This window comes from Erpetoichthys calabaricus, chromosome 5 (genome assembly GCF_900747795.2).
Source record: "Erpetoichthys calabaricus chromosome 5, fErpCal1.3, whole genome shotgun sequence".
In the NCBI taxonomy this organism is placed as follows: domain Eukaryota; kingdom Metazoa; phylum Chordata; class Cladistia; order Polypteriformes; family Polypteridae; genus Erpetoichthys; species Erpetoichthys calabaricus.
Window position 1 is genome coordinate 93,689,689 of NC_041398.2, and position 12,742 is coordinate 93,702,430.

A 12,742-nucleotide genomic window follows, 5' to 3' on the forward strand; every position below is an offset into this window, starting at 1 on the left:
GTACTTGGAGGAAAAGAAGGAAAGCACTTCATGAAAATAACATCTTCCCAGCTATTAAACATGCAGGTGGATCCATTATTGCTTTGGGGTTGTGCGACAGCCAGTTGCACAGGGAAAATCGCAAAATATAGTTAAGAATGAATTCCACTCAATATCAGAAAATTGTGGATGCAAATGTCATGCAGTTCATCAAGGAACGCATGCTGAAAAGAGGTTAGCTTCTATAACAGAACAATGATCCAAAGCATACATCAAAATCCACCGTGAACTACTTCCAAGAAATGAAAACTGAAGGTATGAGTGGCCCTCACAGTACCAGTAACTGAACATTATTGAAAATCTGTGAGTAGATCTGAAGCATGCTGTGCATGCAAGACTGTCTAAAGATGTCTCTGACACATGAGATCATCCAACACTGAATAAACAATTCCTAAAACACTATTTAATTCACCATTCTACAGGTTCCATAGATTGTTTTTTAAGCTTGGGGTTGGAATGGAGGAAGGTGAGGAACACAACATCATCACACAGGAAAAGTATTTGCTTTTTACTTTAATATATAAAAGATACAAAAAATATACAGTTTAAGTCAAAAAAAAAAGTCCACTTCCTTTTTCATCATTAATTTTGTTTCACTGGGGCAGGAATGTTTGCTGAAGCTTGTTCTAGGTAAGCCAGTGGACCCTGAGCCATTTCAGCAGGCTTCTTATGCTGTATATTGATGTCTTCAAGCACCTGTTGCCAGTGACGTATTCTGCCTAGATGTTTTTGAATTAACGTCTCTTTTCTCTGTAATTCATTTTTCAATTCTGATACATCCTAAAACAAAGAAAAAAAAATAACCATTTAATTCAAATGTAAAAGATACAATCTACTGGCTTTTTAAAAATAATTGCACAACAAAACATTCTGAGCATTACTGCATTTTACAATGGTATTCAGTGAGGACTAAACAATTCCTCAAATGTAAACAATTATTTTTTAAATATGCAAATGTGCCTAAGCTTTACGAATTTGCCTGGCAATCACAGAAGAGGAAAATAAAAATCTCTCCCAAAAACATTCACACATTATCTTAATGTAAGCATCAAAGGCAATATAAACATGAGGCAAACTACATAAAGCTTCACACTCGGCACAAAAATAAGATGCTTAGAGCACACGACCGAGTCAGAGAGAGGGAGGGAGAGAGAGGTTGGAAGAATGAACTGATATAGTGCACTGCCACACCCACCACGTGACAAACCACCCCAGGAACTGGTACTTTAGCTTGATTATGTATTATATATATATATATAGATATATATATATATATATATAAACAAACTGAATACTTTTAACAAGAAACTGAAGAAGATTGATGATTGATAACATGTTAGTAACAATGTGCGGTGTTAATCATTGGTACTGATGCATTTTCTTATCTGTGCTGCCTTCTCTAAACGTTTACATAACAACCTAAGAAAGAATAATACCGAATGCAATCTTTCCAAAATCTGCTAAATTTGTATACCTCCTAATTGGATGCAGTGCTGTAAACTGTGTCCTGTGATTTTTCTGGTAATGAAAGCAGACCAATTTTAAAGGTAGGACTGTTACATGCACTAATCATTAGGTTTGAGAAAGATTATATGGTGTATGTTAATTAGCACATTCAAGTATGAGTGTCACTCTGTTCTTCTGACATGACAATGATGACCCTAAACAGACAGAGGAATTGTATACCACAGCAATACATCCAACTACATACTTACCTCTTTTAAAACTTGCTCAGGTTTTTGTACAGAGAGTAATAATCTTTTCTGCAGAAAGAAGCATTCAGTCTGTCTGGCAACGTCTAGAAACTTTTGTATACACTGGTCAACACCTTTATAAAAAAAAAAAAAAAAAAAAAAAAAAAAAAAAGATATTTGTTAAAATGACACTTATTATCATTAACACAAAACAAAACATTTCAAAACACTACCTGTTCGAATTTCTTCCTGATCAGTACCATTCACGTAGTCCTGGCTTACAAGGGATGCAAAACAAGCCTGAAAATTGCAAGGAAAAAAAATAAAAAATACATAAAATAATCAGTGACTGCATTCTTTCAGTCACATACCTATGATTAGCATTTATACATTTGTAAACAGTAATGAGAATTTCTATATTTTATCAATAATAATAATAATATGGTGTACTCCTCTAGATCAGGGGTCCCCAGTCCGCGAGAGAACTGCCGGCAACGGCGACTCACTCAGACTTTTCAGAATGCTTGGCGGATGGGGCTTTGCAGCGGCGCAGAGAGAGGAGAGAGACTGAGGTGAGAGAGTATTACAACAAAGTATTTTTATGGTCCTGACAGTTTCACCATATGACATGAGTCTATAGAAATCGCGTTACTACGAAGTACATTCAATAGATGCTTTTGTGGTCGCAGCTCAGTTGTGCACATTTGCACAACGATCCCCAAACAGAAACATTGTAAAAAAATCTCTTTCTTCGAACTTTCCTCGTACTGTTTTTATTTTTGTTGTTTTTGTTGTCTGTGGTTTTCAGTGATACTTTTTGCTTATTGTTTGTCAACATTTGAAAAACATCCATTGGAATTTAACTCATTGTCACCCTCCTATCGAAACGGCAGACACGAAAAAAAGATAGCAGTGTTAATGTTTGTGATGTGCAATCTGTTGGAATGGCAAATGTAAAGCATATGTCTTTGTTATATGCAAAAGAAGAAGAAAAATCTCAGATTGCAAACGTATGCGAACTGCTTAATAACTTTAATAATAATAGAAATGTTATGTAAATTGTGTATAAAACTGCCCCCCGATCAGCCAAGACGACCGGTCCGTGGAAAAATTTGCATCTACTAAAGTGGTCCTTGCTGTCAAAAAGGTTGGGGACCACTGCTCTAGATGACCTTAGGCAAGGCTAGAAAATTAATATTTCTGGAAAGGAACAGAACTATTTTTTCATTAGTTTTCATAATATTGTGCATCGTACATATCATTGTTGATTAAAATTATCCAAAATTATCAGACACTGGACGCTAATTGTGAATAATGCCATCTAGGCATCTGACTTTGTTAGGACATATGGTCCCTGCCACAATTACTGGCACCCCACATAAAGAGGTGTAAAAAGGGTTTTAAAACAGTTTCACTTTCTGGTGAATTACCTTCATCTTACACTTACACATGTCATGATTACTGGCACTCCTGCATTTAAAACTTTTCCCTATAAAACAGGTCTAAGTCTCCTATAAGATCTTACAAGGCTGGAGAATATAGGGAATTTCAGCTCAATTTTTGTTTTGTCAGACCATAGAACATGGTTTAAAAATTCCAGTAGTGTTCAGCAAACTCCAGTTGTTTATGTTTGTTGTTAAATGACATGAAAGCCTTACTTTTGAGATACCTTCCAAATAATCTGTTGGCATGGAAGTGGTGCCTGATGGTAGTTTCGGAGACTTGGGGAGCCCAAGATACTACTTTTTTCTGTATTTCTCCAACAGTGATCATTGGGGATTTAAAAAAAAAAAAAAAAACCTGCTCACACTACATGGGGCAAGAAAAACTTGGGTCCTGGCCCAGGCAAGCTGGTAACAGTTCCAGTTGATTTGAACTTTATTATTATTATTGCCCTAGCTATAAATATGGAAACTTACAGGCAATTAGCAATTTATTTTTATACTATAGCTGTAATCCGACTTAAGGTAAACACACTTCTCTCTCATTTAAATTGGTTCCTGTGATCTTTACCATGTTGATAAATAAATCAGGGAATATGGCCTCCGTGCCACCTCATACATATATCCTGGTAAAACAGTAAGTCATGAATTTCTCCTTGAAAGTTTCAACAAACTCTAATCAATTTAAAAATGTCAGATATAAATGGAAAAAGGCTTGATTTACACTTTGTTCATAAGAATTTCTAGGGGTGCCAATAATCGTGGCACATGGGGTTTTGTTAAAAATAATTATTTCTTGATGAGGAATTATTTTTTCTTACAATTTACTTTAATTAAAGGCTGATCGACTCTTTTTTTAGTGCAAGCAGGGCCGGTGCCCTTCCCGGGGTTTGTTCCTGCCTTGCGTTCCTGTGCTGAGGTTGGCTCCAGAAGACCCCTGTGACCCTGTGTTAGGATATAGCGGGTTGAAAAATAAATGACTGACTAAGATAATTCACCAAAAGGTGATTTTTATTTATTTATTTATTTTTTTACAGCCTTATTAACTCATCTTTACTGGGGTTGCCAATAATTTTGGAGGTGACTGAAAGTATTATGACTGTACAACATTAAGGCTATTTTAAGTGGAAGATATTTGCTGATCACTCAGATAATGTTAAATTTACATCAGATGGTGACATCATAATTGCTAAATTATGAAGAAATAAGCTCACAATGAATTCCTATGGTGCACTGTTAATGCTTGGACTTATTTTGCATAACTAGAAGAACCAAAATGCACCCTCCATAATTCAATAGGAAAGCAACAACATATCTCTCTATCATAATAAAAAAATCTTGGGAAGAGAGAGAGAGAAGACGTGACTTTCTCAGAGAGTCACTTTCACATCCCGCAAGACAAGACTTTGTGCCAAGAGATTTAACCACACCCAGGGCCGGAAATAAAAGACAAAGAGTAGATGACAAAGTAGAACGCCATAAAGAATTCAAAAAAGTTGGCGAGATACACATGCAGAGAAGGTTAGAGATAATGGAAGAACGAAAACTCGAAAGTCTCAAAAAAATGAAAGTAAAGATCGAATTAGCGCAAACAAACGGAAATTATTACTCTGTGAAATAACGGAACAGCAAAAACAGACTGAATGTATTGTTCGGATTTAAACTTTAAGTTGGAGACATGTAGATCGTCTAATTTGTGTTGCCATCAGGGGAAAAGTACTGTTTCTTCCCAATGAAGAGGCGTATCCACGAGAATTTAAAGATTTGTTGTTTGGTAAAAGTGAAATCACGTGAGAGAAAATTTCAAGCCCCACGAGACAAGACTTTATGCAAAGAGATTTGGAAAAGTCCTGCCCACATCTAAAACATTTACAAATACGCACACGGTTCAATCATTTCTAATTTGTGTGAATGCTATTGTCAGACACAGTTCATGTAGAGAGAAAGAAATGATATTCACTCACGGGCAATTATACATTGTGTTATCACAATATAATTCCAAACAAGGAATCAAAATTCAATGCAATTTTGACGAAAAGGTAAAAGCGAAAAGAGATCGAATATATGGACATAAGTGATATAACAGAAGTATGTAGATATTGTTTGGCTTTAAACTTTAAGTCGGAGACTTGTAGATTGTCTAATTTGTGTTGCCATCAGGGAAAAGTAGTGTTTCTTCCCAATGAAGAGGCCTATCCACGAGAATTAAAAGTTTTGTTGTTTGGTGAAAAGTGAAATCCACAGATGCGAAGCTGCTGGCGCATAGCGCTGGCAGGGGGGTTGGCGAGCGAAGCCCCCTAGTTTTAATTAATATTCAAAAATGTCCAATTCATCTAGAGATGGAACACTGCAGAGTTTGTTCTGAACTAATTATTAAGGTCATTAAAAAAAAAAAAAAAAAAAAAAAAAAAAAGGTTTCCTCCCTTTGTTTCTGTTTTACCTCCAACATTTAAACCTGTATGAACTATATAATCTTTTGGGGCCTTTTTATCTTAAAATCGTTCTCTGAACAGGTTATGCGCAGGTATATCAAAATTACCTTTCTTAGCGGACAAATACTGGCCTAAATGTACCATCCTGCCAAATTTCAGCTTTTTAACTAAACAGAAGATAGTGTTTCTGTTGGTAAGCGAGGCAACTTGGCATTATATGATACAGTTACACAATATTATTGTTATATATTGCAAGATTTCTAAACTCTTTTGGGACCTAGCATCCCCCCCAGAACATGATGACACGCCAAAGTGCATCCCGAAACGCAATCGCTGCATCTGAGGAAAATTGCTTACCCATTGCAGGGGCAACCACTAGTAAATTCGAGCCGATAGTAGTCACGCTGTAAGCACCTGTCATCGATGGATGATGCAAGGAACATTATAAATGCAGGGAACAGTATTACTTGGCCACTAACCCCACCCTACCTGATCGCTGTGCTTGTGTATAGGAGAGTGGTAGATCATGTTACAATAAATAACCGTACTGTTCCTGTTTCAAGCTGAATAAAGCTAGTTTTCCTAAAATACTGAGACTCTGCCTTGCGTTTTGAGGTGCAAGACAGTGACTCACACATCTCTCTATATAGATAGTATGAGAATCAATTAAAAAAAATTAATCGCATAAATGTATGTACTTAATCGCAATGAACTGCATCTAACATTAAAATGTGTAATTATAAAATTAATACATATCATGAAGAAAATACAGTGGAACCTCGAGATACAAGCACCTCTGTATACGAGAAATTCAAAATACGAGGAAAGTATGAGCGAAAAATTCAGCTCTAAATACGAGCATTGGTTCGCGTAACGAGCCAGGCTGTGGGTATAGCTCGCGGCTTAGCGAGGGGGCGTGGTAGCTGTAGCGAGCCGCAGGGTGATCTGCGGTGTCTGCGTTTCTCACCTAAGTGCACAGGTGGGAAACTGCCCACATCCATGATTGTTCCTGTGGCTGATGGGCTGCAGCTGCCATGTCCTCCCCGCATATATAGAGAAGCGCGAGCCGGTTAAGGGGGAGAAAAAGTAAAAGAAAAGAAAAGAAAAAGAGAGAGAGAGAGAGAGAGAGAGAGAGAGAGAGAGAGAGAAGGCAGGCAAGTGCAGGCTCGCGTGTAGCTGAACAGGCGAGCCAAACAGCTGAAGCAGGACGGTGTAGAGAAGGTCAGCTGCATTAAGAGTGTCTCGCCTGTTGCAGAGCCCGCATGGGAGAAGCAGGTGAGATGCTAACAGAGAAGAAGCACCGGGGATTGTCATCTGTTTTTAAAGACTGCTTCTTGTTGACGTTTTAACCTCGTGTTAAAGGATTGTTATTCTTGTGTATTTTAAACCTCCACTTCACAACTGTTTTAAGGATTATTTATTTAAAGATTTATTGAATGCTCTACTGCACTTTGGACACCTGTTTTGATTCTTTTAATAATCAGTTATATTATTTACCAGTGTTATTTATTAAAGGTAGACTACAGTATATATAATTTATCAGTGTTATTTGTTAGGAAAATTGATTTTTATGTTAATATATTTGGGGTGCAGAACAGATTAACTGGATTTCCATTATTTTCAATGGGGAAGTTTGTTCTAGATACGAGAAATTCGCTATACAAGCTCAGTTCTGGAACGAATTAAACTCGTATCTAGAGGTTCCACTGTACAAGCATAATCACAAAATACTTTAGCAAGTACAACCTGAATTTGAATGCATTCCTAACAGTCAAGTTGAATAAAGGTAATAAGAAAACAAGGCCAATGTATTAATTCTCAAATTGGCATAGCATGAGGGAAAAAAAAATGAAACATTGAAAATGACTGTCGACTGTGAATGTGCTGCTGAAAACTCATTTAATTGAAAGAATAAGCATCTCTTAAATAGGCAAACATTAAAACTTGCGCTAGAACTCCATAAATACTATCCTCAATTGTTCATCACCATGAATGACTTGATAATTATACTTATTTTAATTGGTGCATTGTGGAAATTCAGTGTATAGCCCCCGAGTTCAGACCCGACACAGACACGCTCCTCGGGTGATCAAGACCTGTCTGAGGAGGCCAGGACTACCTGGAGAGGTGGACATAAAAGCATTTGCAGTTTTGCAGACACGGCACTTGGAGAGAACTTTAGCAGTCAGGAGATATGTCAGGGGTCTTTAACCCAGTAGAGAGAAATGTTTTGGTGGGGGGGGGGGGGGGGGGGACATTTTTACACTCTACACTTTCCACACCTAAGCAGAATGTAGTTGAAAAATCTTGTTGCATAACATAGATAGATAGATAGATAGATAGATAGATAGATAGATAGATAGATAGATAGATACTTTATTAATCCCAATGGGAAATTCACAATGATGCAATAGAAAACTTTATCCTGTATAAATTTACTCAGTTGGCTGTATCTCTGCTGCAGAACATATAAAAGTCTACAAACTGGTGAAAAATTAAATGTGTTTTTACATTTACTTTTTTTCTAAATTTATACCTACTTTTATATTTCTTGGTACAGTATTAGCTTTACTGCTGAAAACACCTGATATTGTAAAAATGACTATGTGCCTGAGTAATATTTTAAAGTATTCTTTCTTCCCTGTCCCTTTCAACGTAAATAGTTGAAGGATCAGAGTCATTTTGCATTTCACATATACTTACTGGTGATTACTTATGGTAATCAAGTACAACTTTAAAATTTTTGTCAGTGCTCAATCTGTCCCTCTCTCTCATAATCTCAGAGGCATATTCTATGGTTATTTCCTGCTATTTATACATGCTCTTGCACTACTTGCTGTTCTTGGGTATTTTCTATTTAAGTTTAGGTAAACATTACATATTGGAAACAACACATTCCAATATCACTACATCATATTGAGAACACTAGATGGGATCACTTAGAGCAACACAAATAACGAACATAACCACTACAACAGTTTATTCTGTGAAAATCATGTGCTGGCAATTCGAACTGCTTTGGTTCTTTACATAAACAATAGTACCTCGTCAATGACTACTGTTTTTTTTTTTCCCCCCAAAAAAAACGTGAAACACGGTTTCAGTCTTAATGCAGCATCATCCAAGGATGACACAATTTAGTCCAGTCTACTTGAAACTGCTGCCAAAAAATAACGCATTAAGTTAATATATAACTACTACATGTTTGGGACCAACCCTGAATTGGTCGTCGGTTCATCATAGTACACTAACATAACGACACTTTGCCAGGTAACATAATTTCGTCGGCGTAAGGGACGGAGGTATAAAATCATGAGAACACTACACAAGAATAAAGTGGCTGATTACACTTTTGGGTAGCAATCGCAAGGGATACAGCAGAAATAATAACGGCACTTTATTATGCCACCCTGTTTATACCTGGACAAAGAGTTCTTGCTCGATTATTCCACGCTAAGCGCAGTGATAATGTACAGTAGAACAAAGACGAAAAACTCAAAAAAATTTTAACAACAGCTATTACAACAAAACAAAATCGAACGTGTGCGGATTCGGCGTATGAATTTTAAAACTCTTACCATTCATATTAGGATATATCCTGATTGCATATATTTCTCGTAAAAATATGTTTTCCACAACCCACAAATCCAAAAATCATTCGCAACAGCGATGACTCAGTCGTGAATTTGACTAACTTAAATCACTTATTTGGTACGGTACCTCAAAAGACGCCTCAAGATCATCAACAAGAGTGTTGCTGTGACCTCTGTTTCCAGCTGCTAACAAACCGGCTTGCCCAGGGGCTCCTGAAAGTGATGGTCCTGGTGGTTGTTGGGCCGAAAACATACCACTCAAAGAAGACGCCATATTTTTTTTAAAACTGAGCCTTGTACATGCGCAGTAGCACTATAGTAGGCGTTCACCAGCTAGGTCGTGACGTAACGGGATACGTTTGGAGCGGCCGTCCTTCTGTCCTTCTCTGACCAAGTAGACAAGTAGATACTGCTGCACACAGATATATATAGATAGACGCCGTATTCACTGTGTTGCCAAGTTCACACGGTACATCAGCGCGTACGCCATATTGCGAGTTGCAAAAGTGCCATTTAAACTACCGGTAATACATATAAACGTGTAAACTGGGTTTTCTGATGAAAAAACAATAACGTTTAAAACAGTATCGTTTACATACAACAGATTTTGGCGAATCGTTTAAATGCAATTATTTATATCCATTTATACACTAATAATGGCAATTATTAAATAATAATAATAATTATTATTATTAAATAATTCCTCCCATATAAGTAACATTTCTCGGACTGCCTTCACCATCTCCGAAACATTTCTAGACTTTGTCCTGTTCTTATGCAACACAATACTGAAGTATTGGTTAATGCTCTAGTCACCTCACGTATAGATTACTGTAATGCTATTCTATCTGGCATCCCACAAATTCGTATCCATCGTTTACAACTTCTTCAAAATTCTGCTGCCAGGATAATAACCTGCTGTTCTAAATCCACTGAACATATTACACCTATTCTCTCTCAACTTCATTGGCTCCCTGTTAACTACAGAATACAATACAAAATACTGCTCTTAACATTTAAAGCTCTCCACAACCTCACTGATCTCCAACAGACCCACGCTCACTCAGATCCTCATCTGCAGCTCGACTTTCTGTACCACACGTCAGACTGTTCTATGGGAGCTCGAGCATCTCTCATGGTGCTCCTCAACTCTGGAATTCTCTTCCCTTTCATATACGTCAGCTCGATTCAATAACACATTTTAAAACTACCCTCAAAACTTATCTTTTCAAACTGGCAAACCAATTGTGAATTTTGCACTGTTACTGCCAGTTACCTTTGTTTGTCTTTCTTTTAACAGTGAAATGAAACACTCAATGACAAAAATAAACAATTTTGTGTACAAATTGGCTTTAATTTCTGAAAACATTTCACTCATTCCTCTCTCAAATCTCTCTCTCTCTCTCACACACACACGCACACACAATGTGGTTACTTAAATATATACAGGATAGGATCTAAAATCCATGAAACAGAACTGCCTTACATAGCTTTTTCTGTGTGTTCGCCACTCTGTAATTTGAGAGTATTCATTTTGGCAATATGGTGCAGCCTTAGTTTGTAGAAGACGGACACAACTAAAGACATGAGCATAAAATGATGGTTGTCAATTTCAAACTGTGTTTCCTCAATGTGCTCCTTGGAGAAAAAAACACATCATCTGAACCAGTCTCAGCCCGAACAAACTGATTGATCAAAGATACACTGACAGCTTGCCCTAATGTCGACTGTCGGATTATACGCTCAGCTACTTTGACCACCTTGCCCTAATGTCGATTGTCGGATAATACGCTCAGCTACTTTGACCACCTTGACTGTACCCTCAGAAGGAATCATCAAACCTCCTTTGTTTTTTTAATGTGAGGCAAGTGGTAGCAATTTGATATATGATGCCGGTACAGCATCTGTTAGCCAAACTACCACTGCACACATTACAGGACAGCTTTCTCAAAATTCCGTCTAAGGGCTACCTCCCACTGCTTCCTGAGGTGGATTTCTTTGGGAAACTTTCAAAGTTTGAGAAATGTTAACAGCTAACAACAATCTACATAGTTAGTGACTAAATACATTTAGCCAAAACGTTGTTTGGAGGCTCACTTAAGCACATAAATGCATAGCTTTGCTAGCTTAGCCTGTCGTAGCTAAGTTAAGATTATAAAAACGGGATTTTCTAATGGCCAAATATAAACCAAAACAACTGTTCAGCTTTACCTATGAAATGTAATCCCTGTGATCTGGTTTGGAGCGTACAGCGGTTTCTACAATCCCAAGCAGCACATGCGTGAGGCATCTTTATCCATTACTTGACTCCATAGCAGTGCCACTCGCAATATGGCAGCGACGTTGACGTACGTTGCTGCTGGTCATGAGGCGTCTAGTAATTCTATGTCTATGTTATCTGCAGACCCGAGTAAAATAGGCGTGATATAGCATTTTCGACTTCAGCCAATCGAATATTAAATTTATGTACGTCAGTCATTTATCAGCCAATTGAAAATTATAAACGTCGCGGTCAATCACCTTTTTATTCAGCAAATCTCCAATCAGCGTTATTTGTCATTCATGTCCCACTTTAGCCAGTTGCCTTATGGATATTTTAAAAGGTAAGGTGGGAGTAATCTCTAAAGGTAGACGTGTAAGATAATTTCTAAGTTGGACGGTCAAGATAAAGTGACTGCAAGAAATGGAAGTGTATATTCGTAAAGTACATCTGCGACGGTAGTCTACTAGTGCCAGTATCTTACACTATAGCATTCTGTCGAGTGCAGTATATTTTTACCACCGTTTTTTATGATTAGCGGTTTTGAAAATAATGATCATAACAGTTTGGATATGAGATATTTATTGTTATTAAACAACATATGAAGAACATTTCAATGAACATATGAAGACAAATTTGTGTCCGCCTAATTTTAATGGATTGACGTAAACTTAAGTGTGGGCTATACTTGATTAAGTCTGTCAGATTAAAACAAATACAGTAATCCCTCCTCCATCGCGGGGGTTGCGTTCCAGAGCCACCCGCGAAATAAGAAAATCCGCGAAGTAGAAACCATATGTTTATATGGTTATTTTTTAGATTGTCATGCTTGGGTCACAGATTTTTGCGCGAAGAAACACAGGAGGTTGTAGAGAGACAGGAACGTTATTCAAACGCTGCAAACAAACATTTGTCTTTTTCAAAAGTTTAAACTGTGCCTCCATGACAAGACAGATGACAGTTCAGTCTCACAATTAAAAGAATGCAAACATATCTTCCTCTTCAAGAAGAAGAGAAACCAAATCAATAGGGCTGTTTGGCTTGTAAGTATGCGAAGCACCGCGGCACAAAGCTGTTGAAGGCGGCCGCTCACACCCCTCGTCAGGAGCAGAGAGAGAGAGAAAAATCAATACGTGCCCTTTGAGCTTTTAAGTATGCTAAGCACCCGTGCAGCATACTTAAAAGCTGCACACAGAACGGTAGAGCAACGTGAAGATAATCTTATCAGCATTTTTAGACGAGGTCCCCCGTATCGTCTAGGTGTGCGAACAGCCCCCCCTGC

General features: G+C 37.6%; 1 protein-coding gene across 1 annotated transcript; it reads right to left on the reverse strand.

The window, feature by feature from the left end:
* Nucleotides 1-543: 543 nt before the first annotated feature.
* LOC114651803 (mediator of RNA polymerase II transcription subunit 28) lies at nucleotides 544-9,494 on the reverse strand. The gene is made up of 4 exons (XM_028801776.2): nucleotides 9,328-9,494; nucleotides 1,967-2,033; nucleotides 1,755-1,867; nucleotides 544-819 (listed from the first exon to the last, which is right to left on the reverse strand). The coding sequence occupies exons 1-4, from the start codon at nucleotides 9,472-9,474 to the stop codon at nucleotides 622-624; spliced, it is 525 nt and encodes a 174-aa protein (XP_028657609.1). The 5' UTR covers nucleotides 9,475-9,494; the 3' UTR covers nucleotides 544-621.
* Between the last annotated feature and the right edge of the window lie 3,248 nt (nucleotides 9,495-12,742).

Coding starts and splice junctions, on each gene's coding strand:
- LOC114651803 (XM_028801776.2), bottom strand. CDS start 9,474: ATGGCGTCTTCTTTGAGTGGTATGTTTTCGGCCCAACAACCACCAGGA. Junction 1,868..1,966: donor TCAGGAAGAAATTCGAACAG/GTAGTGTTTTGA, acceptor TTTTTTATAAAG/GTGTTGACCAGTGTATACAA. Junction 820..1,754: donor CTGAGCAAGTTTTAAAAGAG/GTAAGTATGTAG, acceptor TCTTTGTTTTAG/GATGTATCAGAATTGAAAAA.